Raw genomic sequence first — 19,712 nt, 5'->3', positions numbered from 1 at the left:
ACAACAGCCAATCACATTAACTTGCCGCTTGGACCAAAACACAACACAAAAAAAGCGCCTTTTTATGACAGCTAGTCTGTGAGACGAAATGGATGCCGATTTGGTTGTATGTGCGTGTGTGATTGCCCGTGTAGTTGTTGTCAGCGCACTGCACAGGTGCACAAAGCTGTTAAGTACATTAAATCCTGAAAAAGCGACGACAGCGGGAAGAATATCACATGTAGTGGTCCAGGAGCTGCGTCTGGATTTTTAACGGGCTATGGTCTGGATGGTTCACGGAGCAGTAATGAACGCAATTGGCTAGCGTCTGCTGTAGGATATTTGCATACGGCGATCTGATTGGATGACGCCTGCGCTGGCGCTTGAAAAGTTGAGAATTCTTCAACTTCTGCCGCTTGCAACGCGAGTGAAGCGCCGCGACGGAACCCACAATTCAGTTCGGCAACGGATGATGTCACCCATTCAAAGTAAATGGGAAGCGTTAACGCCTACGCCCCGTGTGAATGCGGCGTTAAGGGTTTGGAACGACAGGAGGGTAATTAATCATTAAATCATTTTTGGCTGAAACATGCTTCAAAATTAAAGGAACTGTATGTAAGAAATGTATTTCAATGAATCATAAAATGGCCCTGATATGTCACTAGACATTATGAAATCATGTTCATTTCAAATACTTCTATCACTGACAACAGTAGTCCGCCCAGGATATTGTCATTTAAAAGTTGTTGTTCAGCCCAAAACTGATGTTGATGTTGACATGTTGTGTTTTGGCCTGAAGCTCCGCCCTCCACCTATCGACCAATCACGAAGTTAGTAGTATTTCGGCATCCGGGTTGCCAGATCTGCTCTAGTTACCACAGCTGCAGATCTACAAATGTTCCTGCTGATCCTGCAGCCAATCTGGCAACCTCGAGTCAGGGGGGAGGGGGAGGGGGACACACCGGTCTACAGTCATTTGAAAATGATTGCAGTACCAGTTTTGGCCACAATCTTACATACACTGCCTTAAATATGTATATTTTTTTATAAATGTTGTAGCACAGTGTGGTCTGTACATTCAGGCGTCTGCCGTACCTCGGTTATAATGAGACGACTGGCCATGCGCAGACGAGTCTTCGGTCCAAAGTGGTTGGTGACCATGACACGGAGACCCGCTTCAGGGAAACGGTAATTTGGAGGACTGGCGTTAATGATTTCATCAACCATTACCACCGAACCGCGACTGTAGACCTTACTGGACTTGACTTGAGAAAGAGGAAATTATTAGCCGATAAAATACATTAAAAAACACAAATAAAATGATATCATTGATATTCTAAAATAGCATTTTGCTGACATTTACTCTGCTATCTATTAGCTGCATTCTCTGTGGAGCATCAGAAAAAGAGTGTGCAGAAAAGTTAATGCAGAAAGGTTCAGTAAGACCAAACAGACAGGCAGGGCTAAACGTCAAACAAGCAGAGACTCAGATGAAGAATGAGGAAAGAGACGAAAGATCGCAGAGAGAAAGAAGTGATAGTTACCTCTCAGTCAGAGACGGACAGAAGCAGAAAGAAGCAAAGGGCTGGGAAAACAACCCCTTCTCGTATCTGCTTTAATACTGAATCAGGAGGACGTTTCTCTCACAAAGACAAGAGACACGTTCAGTCATGCTTTTCAGAGCACGTGCAATAAATGTCTAAGATGTCCAGGAAATCTATAAAACAAAATCTATAAAACAAATCTAGTTTAAAACAAATGCACCATACTTTTTAAAAGACATCTTTTTTTTTCTCTTTTTTTTTTTGCTTTGAAATGTTGACATTTTCTTGAAGTCTTATTATTTAACAAAAAAGTCAAATGTAGCTATTATATATAAATGAATATTTAATTGATATAAATTATCTATTTTTTTTTAAATAAAAACCTTACTAAATGCCCATGAAAAGAACTACGATAACTAATACTACAATATTATGCTTAATTGCTTAATTTTTTTTTTTTTTACAAAAAAACTATTGATTTTCTAAAATAATAATAGCTTTTTAATAAGATTTTAATTTCATCATTATGAAATCTACTGTTTACTGTCTATATGAATATATACATCCACATATTATATATATAATTAAAAATATATATGTCAAAATATGTCAATATTTTAAAATGAAATGAGTTATTAAAACATGAATTAAGTCACTGTATAATAATTGCTTTTAAATAAGAATTTTATTTTATCTTTATTTCTAGTAAAGTCCCTCTGTGTTCTTATACAGTATCACGTTTTCTACTGTCTTCTGCTGTTTGTTCACAAACTGAGGACAGATGATCTCACAACTGAACTGAAGGTGAAGGGGGTATGGAATTATGAACTTGTATTAAATCTGACTTTTTAAAGCCTGTCTGTTTAGTCTTACCTGAGCCAGCAGCGGTAAAGATGGATCATCCCATTTACAGTCTAAACTGTCTTTACCGTCCTCCAGTTCACTGCCGGCCGCTGCGTTTCCATTGGCTACATTCTTATCGCTCCGTCTCGTGAAAAACTTCTGCAAGCTGGAATTAAACCTAAAAAATTAGACACGGAGGCAAAACAAAAGAGGTCAGATTATGAGCCTCCACAGGTTATATAACAAAATGAGCGTTATCTTCCTGAATGCCAACGTGTTCCGCTCTGGATGACCAAAATATCATGCTAAAAATATACACAGTATGATACTCCTGTGAATAATACTCACTTCATAATGAGGATATATACAGCATACATGAGCACCAGCACCAGACTCTCCCACCTAAAACACACACGAGAGAGATTTATCCAATCAAAACCAGACGTCAGATCAGATGAAGGTTTACAATAAAAGAGAAGAAGACAAAACAGAGGAACAGAGACTCACCACACAATCTTTCCATCATAGATGAACTGATTGAATTCAAACAAAAAGATAGTCAGTGTAGTTACAGTCTAGTTTCAAAAAGTAAAAAAAAACAACTAAATAAAATGTAATATTCTATATTAAAAAATTATATAAATCACGTATTTTTAGATGCTTTAGAGCAGATATTCCTATGGAGCCCCTAAAGGGACAAGTTAAAGGAAAAAATATGAGATGGAGGAAAATGATTTGTCAATGCTTTTGCATTTTGTAAATTTTGCAAGAGAACGCAATGATTCTCGGAGGAGGGCAAAGCGTTTTGTGAAAGAACACAACGTTTCTTGTGGAAACTAAACATTTTTTGATTATACATTAGCAATTTACACAGTTTCTTGGAGGAACGCAAAGGCGGTAAAAGCGAACGCAGTGTTTCTCATGGGAGCACAAAATGTTTTTTGAGCAAATGCAAAGTTTCTTGTGCAAACGCAAAACATTTGCGAGAGAACACAAAAGCATTGACTTCTTATTATCCCTTTAGGGGCTCCGTATTTTCCCAAATGTTTTGATGTTTCCTAAAAGTACTCCTGAAGTTAATATTTCAATTATTTATTCACGGCAAGGTTCTCTGATGCCAGTTAATGGTCACACTGCATGCATTACATTACATGTCCACCATTTATCCAATTATTGCATATTTTTTGTGATTTATTTTTATTATAATAATAATAAAAATAACAATTATATTAATACTTTTATAATATATTTTATTATTAAAAACATTTTTATTTTACTGTATAATTGTATGTAAAGTGATATGTTTCTTTATTAATCTATTAAAATAAACGTTTTCGTAATCACAATAATTGGCCACAGGCTTTCCTATTTTTTGGTCTGCATTACAGGATGATGACGTTATAGTGTGTTTCATTTGAGACTCACCACTATCAGAGCAACTACAGACAATATGTAGAAGAAAGAATCACGGAAAACAGCCCACCAGGTCAGCACAACCACCTACAGACACCAACACAAACTACTGTTAAATAAATACATCAACACACAAAGAATAATGAACACTGAATATGGCCTGCGATGCATACAAAGTGTGAGAGAATATGAAAAGAGAAATGGTTCAATATATAAATATTACATGACATGCATAATTTAGGCAGAGGCCTCCAGTTATTATCTCAGAAAGAAAAACAAATTCATTTTGAATCCTATTTTTTATTAAAAAACCTTTTGGCAATCCAATCAGAACAATAGATAGAAGCCAAGAAAAAAAAATCACTCTTTTGTGGCTTTTCTTAAAGGTGTCATGAAGTGGCTTTTTTTTTTTATTTTTTTTTTTATACTGTTGTCTGAGGTCAACTGATGACGTTCGTGTGGTTTTTACATTCAAAAACATCATAACTAATAAGTAATAGGCTATTTTCTGCACTGCTTTGAGGCTCTGTCCTGAACGCTGGAGACTTGGAAGTAAACGCCCACAGCTAGGATTGGATAAGATTTGCATATTTAATGAGCTCCAGCTCTCCTGTCAGTTCAGGGAGAGGAGAGAATGAGGGAGAAGCGGCAACCAGAATGATTCTCTCGATCGCAGGGCTCGTAAACGTCTTTATCAAGGAAACACAATGTTTTATTTCTCATCGACCTGCGATTGATTGGACAATTATTTTTATATTACACATAGCCCGCAAGATCAGACAATATAAGCGCAAACCGCGCACACACACATGCGTGCCGCCCTTCAGATGTCAACTCGAGAGAGAGAATAGCAGAACAAGAAGGGAATATAATGAGATTGATCGGCCTGCCGGGCTTTGAGAGCCCAGGTCCATACACATAAGCAAAACGATCTATAACAATGCAGTACTATTACATATAAAAACACGTTTTACTCACATCGGTGTGTTGCACCATTCGGTGTGTTGCACCATCGACCGGAGATTTGTTTACTAACGATCCCGCAGTGAACTGAAGTGAATATGTCTTCCCCATGTGAGCTGGAACTTCATTAAAAATAAAGTTCAACCACTCATTCCTAATATCAGGATCAGAAGGAAGCTTATGCAGCGACTGTGTTCTTCTACAACCAGGAATAGCGCAATATCTTAATCTTCCTCATCATGTTTATTGTTGTTGACCAGCTAGCACGAGACCGCCATGAGTCGGTGGGCGGGGCTACTGGATTAGACGAGTCGGTGGGCGGGGCTACTGGATTAGATGAGTCGGTGGGCGGGGCTACTGGATTAGACGAGTCGGTGGGCAGGGCTACTGGATTAGACGAGTCGGTGGGCGGGGCTACTGGATTAGACGAGTCGGTGGGCGGGGCTACTGGATTAGACGCGCTGTAGATTCTCTATAGCCGTGTTTGGTCGCGCACTGACGTCAGTATGAAGCACAGGACCGTTTGCTGAGCCTGGTGTCTATAAAAGCTTTTCTTTGACTAACAAGGAAGTTTTCAGCTCTGAAACTTAGAGGATAATCTTATATTACCATGACCTTTTATATATCAAAAGCTCAAGGGAAAGTTGATCTCTCAGTTCATCACCCCTTTAAATGTTTATTCCACACCATTATATAGATGGGGTTCCTATTTTGAAATCTTGCTGACTTTAAGGCTACTTTTGGAGAAGGTGCACACACACACACACACCTGCCCGGCAAAGATCCCACAAACTCCAATGATGCAGAGGATATTAAAGACGGCAGAGCCGACGATGGTGCCAACTCCAACATCACCGTGAGTGATGAAGACGCCTGGAGACAGAAGAAGAGCCGATAGATTTACTTGACATAATATTCCTGATACGGATAATACGGATGTACTTATATAATGATCTACTATTTAAGCTTAGAATTATTATTCTTAGCAAAATTGTAAACAGTATCTAGAGTTTTAATGCGACAACCACCAAACTCCGGTCAGACTGTTCTCACTCGGGTTGCTGTATATTTTCTAACTCATTCGACTTCGTTAAATATTTCGTCAAACTAAAAAAAATCATAGACTTTCAATGAGGGGGTCCAAATAAGACTTATGGTGTATTTAAGCTGTCCATCACTAGCAAAGCTACAGCATGCTAATTCATGTTAGCAAGGTGCTAAAATGTGTTAGCAACATGCAAATTCATGCTATCAAAGAACTTCAAACATATTAAATAATGTTGACATGCTAAAACATGCTAATTATTTTGCTAAAATGTGTCAGCAAAATTATAATTCATGTTTAAAAATGTGTTAACCTGCTAATTCATGCAATTGAATGTGCTAAAACATGATAGCCAAATAGTAATTCATGCTAACAACGTGTTAAATCATACTAGCAAAATGCTGATTCATGCTAACAATGTGCTAGAACATTTTAGCAACATAATTCATGTTAGCAATTTGATAAAAACCTGCTAATAAATTTTAACAAAGTGCTAAATCATGCTAACAGTGTGGTAATCATGCTAACAAAACATGCTAATTCATGCAAGCAATGCCTTTCTTTCTTTCTTTCTTTCTTTCTTTCTTTCTTTCTTTCTTTCTTTCTTTCTTTCTTTCTTTCTTTCTTTCTTTCTTTCTTTCTTTCTTTCTTTCTTTCTTTCTTTCTTTCTTTTTTTCTTTCCACCCAATGAACTTTACTCATCTAGTTAAAATAGTTCCTGCCCAAGGCATATGTGGCTCATGTGTGTGTTGAAACTGGCGGTTATGGTAAGGGGAGGGGCATTTCCAAACACACTCAAAGCCATTGACCAATCACAACACACTGCTCTAGCCAACCAATCGGAGCACATTGTGCTTTTCAGAAGGAGGGGCTTCATAGAGACAGGAACTAAACAGAGCGTTACTGACAGACTGGGAAGAGAGGAGCCGCAACAATGGAGAATACGAGACAATCAATGTTTTATGAACATTCAAGCTTGATGTAATAATAATAGATCTCCTTTAAAACAAGGAAAGATATCAGCCAATGGGCTCAAAAAATAAACTTAATTCAAAGGGAAAACAAGGTTATTTTTCTGACCCCGTTGACAGATATTGTTTCTTCATTTTTTCGCTTCTCAGGTAAATGTATCTTGATTCAAGAATGTTTTGATATTTGTTCTGAAAAACAGGACAGAAATGCTGAGGAAGAACATTTTGCAGTGATGATTGTGACTGTGTGACTTTACCTATAACAGATGCGAAGAGCTCTGGCGCTGAGCTCCCCGCCGCCATGAACGTGGCTCCAGCCACATCCTCGCTCAGATTCAGCTTCTGCAGAACACACAGTAACAGCAGACGCTTCACATCCAACAAAGCCTTTGGCACAAACCCCGTCCAAAACTGGAGCAGTATGTTTTATGAGCTTCTGAAAGCCTCAAAGTGGGTCAGAGGAAGAACAGTGCAGATTCTGCTGCTGTCATTGTACCACGGTATTACTCGGATGAAATGGGAATTCATTGGGAATCGTTTACGAACAATCCTACCTCGCAGATTTTCTCAAGAGACATCACAAAGTAGTCGTCGCACACGATCGCCAGGGCCAGGAACATGTAGAGAGCCTGTCAGAAGACAACAGAAGATCCCTGGTCAGACGTCACCACCTCGGCTCCAACTAATCGCAAAAGAGATTTCTTTAATATCTCAATTATTTTTGCAGTGAAAAAGAAACACACACTCAAAACTTGTTGAATTTACATTAAAAAAAATCTGTGGTAAGTGGTTGCACACAACTATATTGACCAATTTTAACAAATAACAATTTAGTTATAAAAAAAAACTGGCACAATTTCTTTGAGTAAATACAAACCATTTGAAATTGTCACTGTTACATCATATTTATATGTGCCCTTTACTTAATGATGTTATGTTACATTTTTTAAATTGTATTATCTAAGGTGAACACTATTATCAATTTAATTTCCCTTTAAAAAAAACAACAACAAGCATATTTTTTAAAATAAAATGCAAAATTAACTACAAATATTGAAGTGAGAGCAGGAATTCCATCCAATGAATTTGTATATCAGTGCCCACAGCCTAAACACACACACACACACACACACACACACACACACTCTCTCTCTCTCTCTCTCTCTCTCTCTCTCTCTCTCTCTCTCTCTCTCTCTCTCTCTCTCTCTCTCTCTCTCTCTCTCTCTCTCTCTCTCTCTCTCTCTCTCTCTCTCTCTCTCTCTCTCTCTCTTCTGCATAATGATAACCACAAAATGACAGAAACTCCTCAATGTCCAACATAACTGAACATTAAACACTAACATAAACTAATAACATCTTTCCCTTTACTGAAAAACACATAAAATAACAGTTTAATCCCCACATGTTCTCTCCTGGCGCAGTCCCTTGCAAAGCATGCTGGGAACTAGAGAGCCACTGCCCAGTTAGTTATGTCAGCACAAATATTTCATGTTTTAAAGCAAATTAATTAAGTAAACTTCAGTTTTAAATATATCAGGCTGATTAAACACATTTCAACACAACTTAATGTAATTAGGTAAAGTAAACATCATTTAATTGTGTCTTATTTATGAAGGGCCTGAATCTTTTTTTTGAGTGAAGTCAACATTCATTTTATGTTTGTTATTTTATAGCTGAAACAGACCATTGGTTGCCAGAACTTACACCGTAAAAAATACAGCAGTAACATTTTAGGTTTTACAGGACAGTACCATAATTTAAAGGTTTGGCAATTACGGTTAAAAACGGTTTATTTAACAGTTCAAAATTGTATAATTAAAAAGTGCACAGTACACTAAACAATTATGGTAAAAAAAATAATAATAATTTAAATAATATTAAATTACTACATTATTAAAATATTAATATCTGTTATGTACCTTTGATATAGACAGACAACCACCAATCACAGCGTTGATGAGAATCACGTTATGAATCAAAGCTCATCACAACCAGCTTTTAGGAGGACAATAATAATATAGAGTCATTCACACACACACTAAACACCAAACACCATCATGGTAATACACATCACGACATTTTAAAAATACAATAAACATTTATTTAACAACATTAGATGTAACGTTAAACCTTAATGTACATAACGGATTAGAAAAAACTAAGAAGAAGCATAGTTAAGTCAATGAAAATACATTAAATGCGAAGTGTAAAGCAGGGAATTCGGGTCAATGTCAATTTACGTTTTTTTTTACTGTAAATTACACAATGACCTTCTTTTTCACTTCGAAAAACTAATTGTATTAACGGTATTTTACTGTAAAATTAAATAAACTCTATAAACCTTTTAATTATATAGTTTCAAACTGTAAAATAAATGTTTTCAACTGTAATTATTTCATTATAAACCTTTAAATTATGGTGCTGTCCCGTAACACTACAAATAATATTGCAGACCTGGCATCCCTTTGACTACGGGTGGTTCAGGGTCAAATAGCTTTAGCCTCGCTATTTTTAACTGTTAATGCGTTGTTGTTGTTGTTGTTGTTGTTGTTGTTGTTGTTGTTGTTGCTGTTGTTGTTATTGTTGTTGTTGCTGTTGCGTTAACACCCTAAATTCAACACAAGAGAGATTTTCTTCACACACAGAATGGCTGCTCCTGAATACGTATATCTCTTGAGTAGGTACTTATTTTGAATAAATAATTACTTCACTACAGCTAAAAAGTAATCCGGACGTCCTGCATTCGTCATGTGGTCATTATCATGTGTCCCACCAGAGTCAGTTACATCGCTTCACTGCTGTTCGCAAATCCTCTCCCGTGGCCTCATGGGATAGGAAAGTGTCCATCATATGCACACTTGAAAAAAACGTTGAAAGAAGTAGCTCAACCGGGTACTTTTTCCTGCTCTTTTATGAGTACTGTGAATTTATTTTGCTACTATATATAGAGGGAAGTATGGGATTTCGGATGCAGCCTATGAGCTGCAGACTGAACACGTTTTTTCGGCTGATACCAATAATTGGCAGATACATCAGTGCATCTGCTGCATCTGATGTACATGCAAGTACATGCTTGCAATGCTGTATGTCAACTGCTGACCAAATGTGTCTATTTCATGTCTCCTAAATAGAGAGCCATCAGACAAAACCTCTGAGCAATGAAACCTTCCTCTGAGGAGGCACACAAAACCGTCCGCCTGCTGTTTATCCTCGCTGTCAGGTCTTTCCTCCACTGAACCCTTTCCTCCTGTGAATGCACAATGTGCCCTGACTGCTTCACACCTCTGGATTCACATCTGTATTCATCGCAGAGCCTTTCCTCGTCTAGCGTAATGAGCCGCCCACACAATAAAAGCTTCTATTTATCCACGATTTGAAACCAAAGGAAATGCAAGGAAATGCCATGATGACCTTCAGACAGCATCATAACATGGGTCATACTCTTCGCGTTTCTCTTCTTGTGAATGTATAATGGTTATTTCAACAAAAACAAATGACTGAAATGTTACGTTTATATATGCAAATGATGCATATCTAGTTATCTAATTAAATATGCAATAATTTGCATAAAGCTCCAGAACAGAAATCTGAACATTGGGTTCAAAAATCTTGTTTCATTTTGTTGACATTAAAGGTTTTTACAGAAGTGGATTTTGGACCCATCTTTATTAATCAATACTATTTTTTTTATTTTTGTTTCACTGTAATTTTAGAAAAGTTTATATAAAACAGGTGAATAATATATTTAGATAATATATTTTTTAAAGTTTGGTGTATGTAAATCTTCTGAATAGGAGATTTCTGACTCTATGTATTATACAGATATGTATTATAATAGAAATCTATAGACACAGGGTTGTAATCACCATATTTATTTATCATTTATTTCCTTAAATCCCTTTTAATCCTTTAAATAAACAAATAAGACCAATACCCCCCAACACACACACACACACACACACACACACACACCCACATGTACATTTTGGATATTTTCTTTGTAAGAGTCTGCAAGACGACATGTTATCTGAGCAAAATAGCCCAAAATCTCAGAATTGACCAGTGCATGAAAAAACTGCACTGGGTGTTAAGTTGCAAAAAAAAAAAAAAGTGCAAAAAAAAGTGCGCAAAATATGCACTTATCCATCTCTCGCTCTATTGGCTGGAACTATCCAGAGTCATTTGAATTTTGCCCATTGATCAAGCCTCTTGTGCAGAAGAAAATACAGAGCAGACTCCCCAGACCAAAGTCTTTGCTTTTTTTTTCTCTGCAAAAAAAATAGTGTTTTGTTGTCTGTTTAATCATAAAAAAGCATCAATTCCCTTGACAAGAAAGGACTTCACAACAGCACAAAGCTTAAATTATAGTTCAGCGTTCCAGACATGATCCATTCCAGCCACAGGGGGCGCCAGAGGAAAAGAGAATTCCCACACATGAATGCATAATTCAGACCTGAGCTGTGCTTGTGCGTGATGCCAAACATTAGAGCGTTACATAACCAGGGGCGGATTTTAATTGTGTTGCTCATGGGTGACGGAGTTAAATCATATTACCAGAAGATTAACCCACACTGTAAGATCCGGCTGAAAACAGCAAAGAGCTGCATCATTACTGGGAGCAATATCTCTTCTTTATTATATTAAACTTTAAAAAAATGTTTTTAAAAAAACTAGTCACTTGATGTTTTGAGGAAAGAGAGAGTCAAGTAGCCTTTCTTACCGCTATAATATGTAGCAGTACAGCACCGCTCTTCCGTTCGGCATTGGTGAAAACATCATCTGGAAATTCATTGATGGCTATAAAGAACAAAAACAGGCATTTACATTCATGCATTTAATCCAAAGCAAACAACATTCACCATATGACCAAAAGTTTTGGGACGCCTGCCTTTACATGCACATGAACTTTAATGGCGTCCCATTCTTAATCCGTAGGGTTTAATATGGAGTCGGCCCACCCTTTACAGCTATAACAGCTTCAACTCTTCTGGGAAGGCTTTCCTCAACGTTTAGGGGAATTTTTGACCATTCTTCTAAAAGGTTTCCATTTTCGGTGTACAACTTTATCTGCCTATTGTATATCTGCATTGTTGCTTTTTATGCTTTCTTTTATATGCACTTTGTCTTATTGTACAGCACTTTGGTGTAACTTTGCTGTGCTTTTAAATGTGATATATAAATCAAATTTGACTCTAATTCATCTCAAAGGTGTTCTATCGGGTTGAGGTCAGGACTCGCTTTGTGCTCTGGAGCGCAGTCATGTTGGGACAGGAAGGGGCCATTCCCAAACTGTTCCCACAAAGTTGGGAGCATGAAATTGTCTGAAATATCTTGGTCTGCTGAACTACCGGGGCCAAGCCCAACCTCTGAAAAACATATCAGATCAGACAAAATCAGGCTACTGTTTAAAATGTTTATACATTTTTATGTTTAAAAAATTATATTGACTTTTGTCTCACCTAAAACTCAAAACAACAACAGTTTAGAATACAACAGTGCTTATTCCATTCTGAACCAGTGCCGTTTCTAGGCATAGGCAAACTAGGCGGTCGCCTAGGGCGCCAACAGCTGGGGGGCGCTAATGAGTCCCCGCCCCAACAAGATTTTTTAGTTATTTCATATATATTTTATTATTAATATTTCGTACTTTTGCTATTTCAAGGCATTATGATTAGTTGCGATTATTGGAGTGAAGTCGCCATGATGGTGATAGTGGCACTGCTGTAATGAAATGAGATCATGTAGAGGGCGGCAGGGAACGTCGTCATCCGTGGCGTTGTAACGCTTGTGTCCGAGTGAAAAATGCGGATAGCTCACTTAATGTAACTGGAGTGGATGCAAACACGGAGGCGATTAACATCAAACAGATCGCACTTTATTCCCCGCTGAACTCTCATCACAAACTCCCTTTCCGTCCACAGCATTACTTAATAAAACAAAATAACTGACTGTTAGCAATAGAAAACAGAAAATAATCCCCACACATGGGAGCTCAAGACTCAGTGCGCACATTCACAAAATGCAGACTTCGTTTGCAGGGAGCGCGCGCAACTCTTAAAGGGGCCACACTATATTTCTACTCGTTACAGCGTGCTTTAGTTTCATCATCATGAAAAGGTCAAAGCCATCAGGGGCTCAGTATCGTAAAAATAAAAAAGAGGAAATATAAAAAAAGAAAGCGAAATATACAGGTATGTTAGCCTACTTATTGGTTATTTGTTCTCTACTAAGCTGGTCGCTCTATCATAACGTTGAGCAAAACATTACACTGAATATTAGTACTGGACGGACCACACGCCATGCTCATTTCAGGTGCAGAACATTATAGCAGTTAATTTAAAAAAAAAAATTTTTTTACATCAGAGATAGCTGTTTAGTGTAAATTGATCAAGTAGGCTAATACTCTCATAACCATGGGCCTCACTAGGCCCTTTTTTATGAACTTATGCCTCAGCCCCCCCTAAAAAAATATGTGATTAACCTTTAAAACATGAAACTGGCGCAAGGCTTCGGCTACGGCTTCATCCCGTCTTTTAGTCTTTGTGTCAGTGTGTTCTTCAATCCGCAGCGGCGCCGAGTGACATGGTTTTCAAGCTATTGTTGTCTAATTTTTTGGCCTTCAGAACATCTTAAAATACACATATGTAGATCATAGAAATCAAAATTTTCTCGGGGGAACATGCCCCCGAACCCACCCAACATCTGTGATCTCAGTGATAATAAACCTAGCTACATTATTCGATTAATGCATGTACAATATGCCCATGAAATAAGGAAGTCATATTTACTTAATAAGTTGTAGTTTAAACAAAAAAAAAAAGGGGGGGGGGGCAACATATGAATCTCGCCTAGGGTGCCAGAAAGGCTAGAAACGGCCCTGTTCTGAACATTTACATGCACATTTACGCATTTGGCAGACGCATTTAACCAAAGATAGACCGGAGAAATATGGTGTAAGGTTCACGGTTCTGTTAGTGTTTTGGACTTTGAGTTGGTATTTTGATTCGTTCCTGTTTTCCTTTGTTCAGTTTCCCGCTCTTCCCTTGTCCCCATGGTTACCCTCATTAGTTCATTTGCCCAGCTGTGTCTTGTTAATCATCTTGTTTCTACTCTCTGGTTAAGTTGCACCCTCACCTTCAATCTTTGTCTATTCACTGTTATGTTAGAGTGTGTTTCCCTGCCTTTCTGTTTGTTCCTGAGCATCATTATCAAAGGGGTGTTTGCGTGCGATTTCACTTTTTTAACTTTAGTTAGTGTGTAATTTTGCTGCTTGAGCATAAACAGTATCTGCGAAGTTACAGTGCTGAAAGTTCAATGCAAACAGAGATATTGTCTTTTAAAGTTACGGCAGTTTATTGCCTACAAAAACGGCCGGTTTGGACTACAACAAGCTTCCTCCCAGGTTGGTGACATCATAAACCCTCGCTAGTCTCCGCAGATGTGACTTCTGCCCGTAATGGGAAGGGGCGTGGCCTTTCCGGACAACATGTGCTTGGCACTTCAGCCAATAAAAATACAGGAAACTACATTTGGCCATCTAACAAATCTAATGCATTGTGTTTTTCAGAGGGATGGGCTTCATAGAAGCAGGAAGCAAATTGAGCCGTTCAAAGGACAGTGAGACAGCGGTGTGGAATAAAGGGAGAATAGAAGAAAAATACGGCGTAAAAAAAAGAAGAAGTATTAAGACATGTTACACTGCGCCCCATAAACACAACCAAGCCTAGAAAAAAACCACGGAACCACCGCTTTAAAGGTTGAGTTTGTATTTTGATCTTCTGAGTCTTCAGCCTGTTCCAGGTTCAACCAACCGTTGCAATAGTATTTACTTTGGAACAATTTTCACTCAACAATTTTTACTTGGATGGAATAACTGATGGACTGAATGAATAAATAATAGCAATAGGAATACAATACAGATGCAAATTATAAATATAATAATTCATTATTAATATAATGAATGAATGAATGAATGAATGAATGAATGAATGAATGAATGAATGAATGAATGAATGAATGAATGAACTGAGATGCACAGAATAAATAAATATGACTAATATACACTGAATGAATGAATGAATGAATGAATGAATGAATGAATGAATGAATGAATGAATGAATGAATGAACTGAGATGCACAGAATAAATAAATACAACTAATATACACTGAATGAATGAATGAATGAATGAATGAATGAATGACAAAACTAAGATGCAGAAAATAAATAAATAAAACTGATATACACTGAATGAATGAATGAATGAATGAATGAATGAATGAATGAATGAATGAATGAATGAATGACAAAACTAAGATGCAGAAAATAAATAAATAAAACTGATATACACTGAATGAATGAATGAATAAATAAATGAATGAATGAATGAATGAATGAATGAATGAATGAATGAATGAATGAATGAATGAATGAATGAATGAACTGAGATGCACAGAATAAATAAATACAACTAATATACACTGAATGAATGAATGAATGAATGAATGAATGAATGACAAAACTAAGATGCAGAAAATAAATAAATAAAACTGATATACACTGAATGAATGAATGAATGAATGAATGAATGAATGAATGAATGAATGAATGAATGAATGACAAAACTAAGATGCAGAAAATAAATAAATAAAACTGATATACACTGAATGAATGAATGAATAAATGAATGAATGAATGAATGAATGAATGAATGAATGAATGAATGAATGAATGACAAAACTAAGATGCAGAAAATAAATAAATAAAACTGATATACACTGAATGAATGAATGAATGAATGAATGAATGAATGAATGAATGAATGAATGACAAAACTAAGATGCAGAAAATAAATAAATAAAACTGATATACACTGAATGAATGAATGAATAAATGAATGAATGAATGAATGAATGAATGAATGAATGAATGAATGAATGAATGAATGAATGAATGAATGACAAAACTAAGATGCAGAAAATAAATAAAACTGATATGCACTGTATACATGAATGTATGAATGAATGAATGAATGAATGAATGAATGAATGAATGAATAAATGAATGAATGAATGGCAAAACTAAGATGCAGAAAATAAATAAATAAAACTGATATACATTGTATAAATGAATGAATGAATGAATGAATGAATGAATGAATTAAGATGCACAAAATAAATAAATAAAACTGATTTGCACTGTTTACATGAATGAATGAATGAATGAATGAATGAATGAATGAATGAATGAATGAATGAATGAATGAATGACAAAACAGATGCACAAAATAAATAAATAACACTGATATATATACTCTCTATAAATGAATTAATTCATTAAAGAATGAATGAATGAATGAATGAATGAACGAATGAATGAATGAATGAACGAACGAACGAACGAATGAATGAATGAATGAATGAATGAATGAATGAATGAATGAATGAATGAATGGACTGAGATGCACAGAATAAATAAATGAATAAATCCCAGTTGACATTGTGTCAAGGTCAAGTTGAGTGCATTGCATTGTGGGCCGCAGCGTTCTTCAGGGTGTGTTCTGCTCATACAGTAGGTCATGCAGATATTCAGTGCATTCAGAACATTCCCATACGCTGCACAATACACACGCCACTGCAGAAAGTATTATAGTAGCACACTTTCCCAACGACAAGCCACTTCCACAGGGATAATCCTGTGCAGCAGGACGTCATTAGAAATGGCAAAACCTGCAAAAGCAGCCCGGCCCTCACCATGAGTCAACACACGAGTCTGCTCAGCCGGCTCTAAGAATAGCAGCATATGGATTCACCTCCTGCAGGTCAAGGTGACTTTTATGCTCCATTTCAGGCAATGGATTAATTAACCTGTCGCTCGTCATGTGTGCTCTTAGTTTTACACGACACGTCGATATTCCTCGACTGAAAACACGAGCAAGGACAGCGAAGGGATGCAATGATCGCAGCTCCGTCTGAAATGATCAATAAATCATCTGTCTGTGTGTTTTCACACATTCACACGCAGCTTTATAATGTGATTAAAGCAGTGCAGTTAAACGGGAGCGCGTGTCAATCAACAGAATTATGTGAATGTGCTTAAACTTGTAATTAGAGTGACAATAATCACAGTGAAATCCAGAAACAGAACAGCTTTACGTGACAAGGCCTCATGTGTGTTTTTACCAGCTTTTCCATCAAAACAAACGACGCCAAGTGCCCTAACCAGTGAACATTTACCATTTCAATCAAGCCGATGAAAGCAGCAGCTTTACTTTGTGTTGTTGGCTGGTGTATAGCAAGTGAACAACAAGAACAATGGCAGTAAAACAACCACATTTCATTGCAAATCATCGAAAATATGCCGCATAGCATGTAAACAGAATTAAAAGAAGTGTTCAAAATGCAAATACAACAATATTCTTTCGCTTTCTGCAGTATATAGTGCTTATAAAAGTGCACTAACAATCAAAAATAATGAAATAGTTCTAGGAATTACAAAACTGAGATACACAGAATAAATCAATGAATGAATAAATGTCAAAACAGTTGCAAAGAATAAATAAATTGAGATAAATAAATAAAACAGGCTACATAAATGACAAAACTGATAAGCAGAAAATAAATACATTTAATAAATAAACAAATATAAATCAAGCGAATAAACAGCAGCTTTACTATGGAGGACCAAATTACTCAAAATGAAATAATTAAATAAATAGTGACTTCAATAAAACAACAATTAAATGTACCAGTTTATTCTGAAATAATTAAATAATTTATTTATTGATTTAATAATTAGATAATTAATTTAAATAAATAAATAAATGTGTCTATTTATTTTTGTAAAATTACATGAAATTGTTTAATATATTTCACAATTACCTCTTCCACACACGCTATTGTTAGGTTTAAAAATCAATTTTCTCATTATTTAATGTGCTTTTTCAAAAATAAGTTTTTCATAATAATATGCTGCATTTACGAATGACGCCTGTTTGACGAATCATGCATTTCCACAGCAAGATTTTCCCAAAGATCTTTTTCATAATAATAGAGGACATTTCACAAATGCCAATCAACAGCCAGTGGGTGGTGCTTAAGCGGTGTTTAAGTAATTGCGTTTTTATCTTGATCAATTCCTACCGCCATATTCATTTCCAATCAGTTCCCCTATTTCCCCTTGCCACTTGCCTGACCCAGACAGAAAAAAGTCATCAATCTGAAATTATTATCCAATCAGCGCCAAGCACCAATTTTTCATGATAACAGACAACATTTCACAAATGCCAATCAACAGGCAGTGGGCGGAGCTTAGCGCTGATTGGATAATCCTTTCAGATTGATTCCTTTTCTCTGTCTGGGTGTGGCAAGTAGCAAGGGGAAATTGGGGAATTGATTGTAAATTAATATGGCGGTAGGAATTAAACATAATAATGATAATAAATAATAAAAATGTGATAAAAACACACTTACTTAAGCACAGCCACATTTCTCATCGTTTACAGGTTTTTAGAAAATTCAATAGAGTCAAAATACATTTTCAGTCACAAATAAGAAATGAGAGGCACCCTTGGTGTTCCATGATGTCACCACACCACACACAGATCAAACAATCATTTAAACCAATCAGCACCAAGCCCCTCCCACTGCCTGTTGATTGGCATTTGTAAAATGTCCTCTATTATTATGGAAAAACATCTTTGGGAAAATCGTGCTTTGGAAATGGATGATTCAACAAATGAATCAAGTTCAAGCTCGAGTGTCAAGTTCGTAAATGCAGCATATTATTATGAAAAACGTCTTTCTGAAAAACACGGGTGGAAGAGGTAATTGTGAAATATATTAAACAATTTCATGTCATTAGAACAAAAATATATATACATTTATTTATTTGATTAATATTTAATTAAATTCATTATTTAGTTATTAAACCAATTAATTAATTATTGAATTATTTCAGAATAAACTGGTGCATTTAATTGTTATTTTATTGAATGCATTATTTATTTAATTATTTCATTTTGAGTAATTTGGTCCTCCATAATATGTGACATTGCAGAAAAAAATATTAAATGTACTGACCCCCAAACCTTTGGTTATGAGAAATGACATTGTGTTCAATAATTCATACTATTCTGTAGACAATATACTCTTAGTGAACACACAGCAGGCATTGAGTTATGCCAATAAATAAAGCTTTTTTTTTTAATAAGCTTATTTTTTGTAGCAAGAACTGTAAATATTGTCAAAAAAACTTCCCATAATCAGTGCAGAAGTCCAACAGTGTTTTCTGGATTAATAAAAACTGATTGTGTGTGAGGATGTCGGTCCTGAGACTCATCTGTGCTCATCAAGCGCTCACGATAGCTCAGTGTGGACACGCGTCTGTCCAGTGTGTCGCGGTTAACGTGCCTCCCTCGTTCACGGACGTTTGGCCACAGTGTTCTGGCTCAATGCATTTCTCAAGATTACGATCATCACAGGAAATTTGGCTAAGCATCTGAGCATGATGAGAAGATGGCGTCAGCTTCCATAACGTGAAGATAAGTGTCCTACACATGACGATGAGCCGACCGAGAGCCAAAGATGGCACGATTAGCAGAGAGGAGGAACATGCACTTAAACAAAGCCTAGGTGTGGATAGAGGCGGACAGTAGTGGAGTATTTCCACTTTCTACTCCAGTAAAGTATGTATATACTTTATCAGTGTTTTTCTTTGGAAAACTTTACTTCATTACACTCTCAGAAAAAAAGCTACAGTGCTGTCACTGGGGCGGTACCCTAAGGTACAAAAGTGAAAAGGTACATCTTTGTAAATCACCCCTAAATGGTACATATTAGTACATTAAAAGGTACAAATCAGTACTTTAAGAGTGCGTATTAGTGTCATAAAGGTACTTATTACACTCAAAAAGAAATGAACTTATGATGCTGTTCACTTTATTCAAGTAACTCAT

The 19,712-nt window shown here is 36.3% G+C and overlaps 1 protein-coding gene across 1 annotated transcript in view; it reads right to left on the bottom strand.

Moving 5' to 3' along the window:
- Positions 1-19,712, bottom strand: part of slc24a4b (solute carrier family 24 member 4b) — a 50,357-nt gene that overhangs the window by 10,226 nt on the left and 20,419 nt on the right. Inside the window, exons 3-11 of the mRNA XM_067418204.1 lie at positions 11,479-11,555; positions 7,313-7,387; positions 7,016-7,100; positions 5,512-5,615; positions 3,792-3,866; positions 2,874-2,899; positions 2,715-2,768; positions 2,453-2,544; positions 1,075-1,244 (exon numbers count right to left, since the gene is read on the bottom strand). Of these exons, the coding sequence (XP_067274305.1) occupies positions 1,075-1,244; positions 2,453-2,544; positions 2,715-2,768; positions 2,874-2,899; positions 3,792-3,866; positions 5,512-5,615; positions 7,016-7,100; positions 7,313-7,387; positions 11,479-11,555 (758 nt within the window). The remainder of the gene's footprint in view (positions 1-1,074; positions 1,245-2,452; positions 2,545-2,714; positions 2,769-2,873; positions 2,900-3,791; positions 3,867-5,511; positions 5,616-7,015; positions 7,101-7,312; positions 7,388-11,478; positions 11,556-19,712) is intronic.

This window comes from Pseudorasbora parva, chromosome 15, assembly GCF_024679245.1.
Source record: "Pseudorasbora parva isolate DD20220531a chromosome 15, ASM2467924v1, whole genome shotgun sequence".
Taxonomy (NCBI): Eukaryota; Metazoa; Chordata; class Actinopteri; order Cypriniformes; family Gobionidae; genus Pseudorasbora; species Pseudorasbora parva.
The sequence above is the reverse complement of the archived record's forward strand: the minus strand, read 5'-3'. Positions and strand labels throughout refer to the sequence as shown.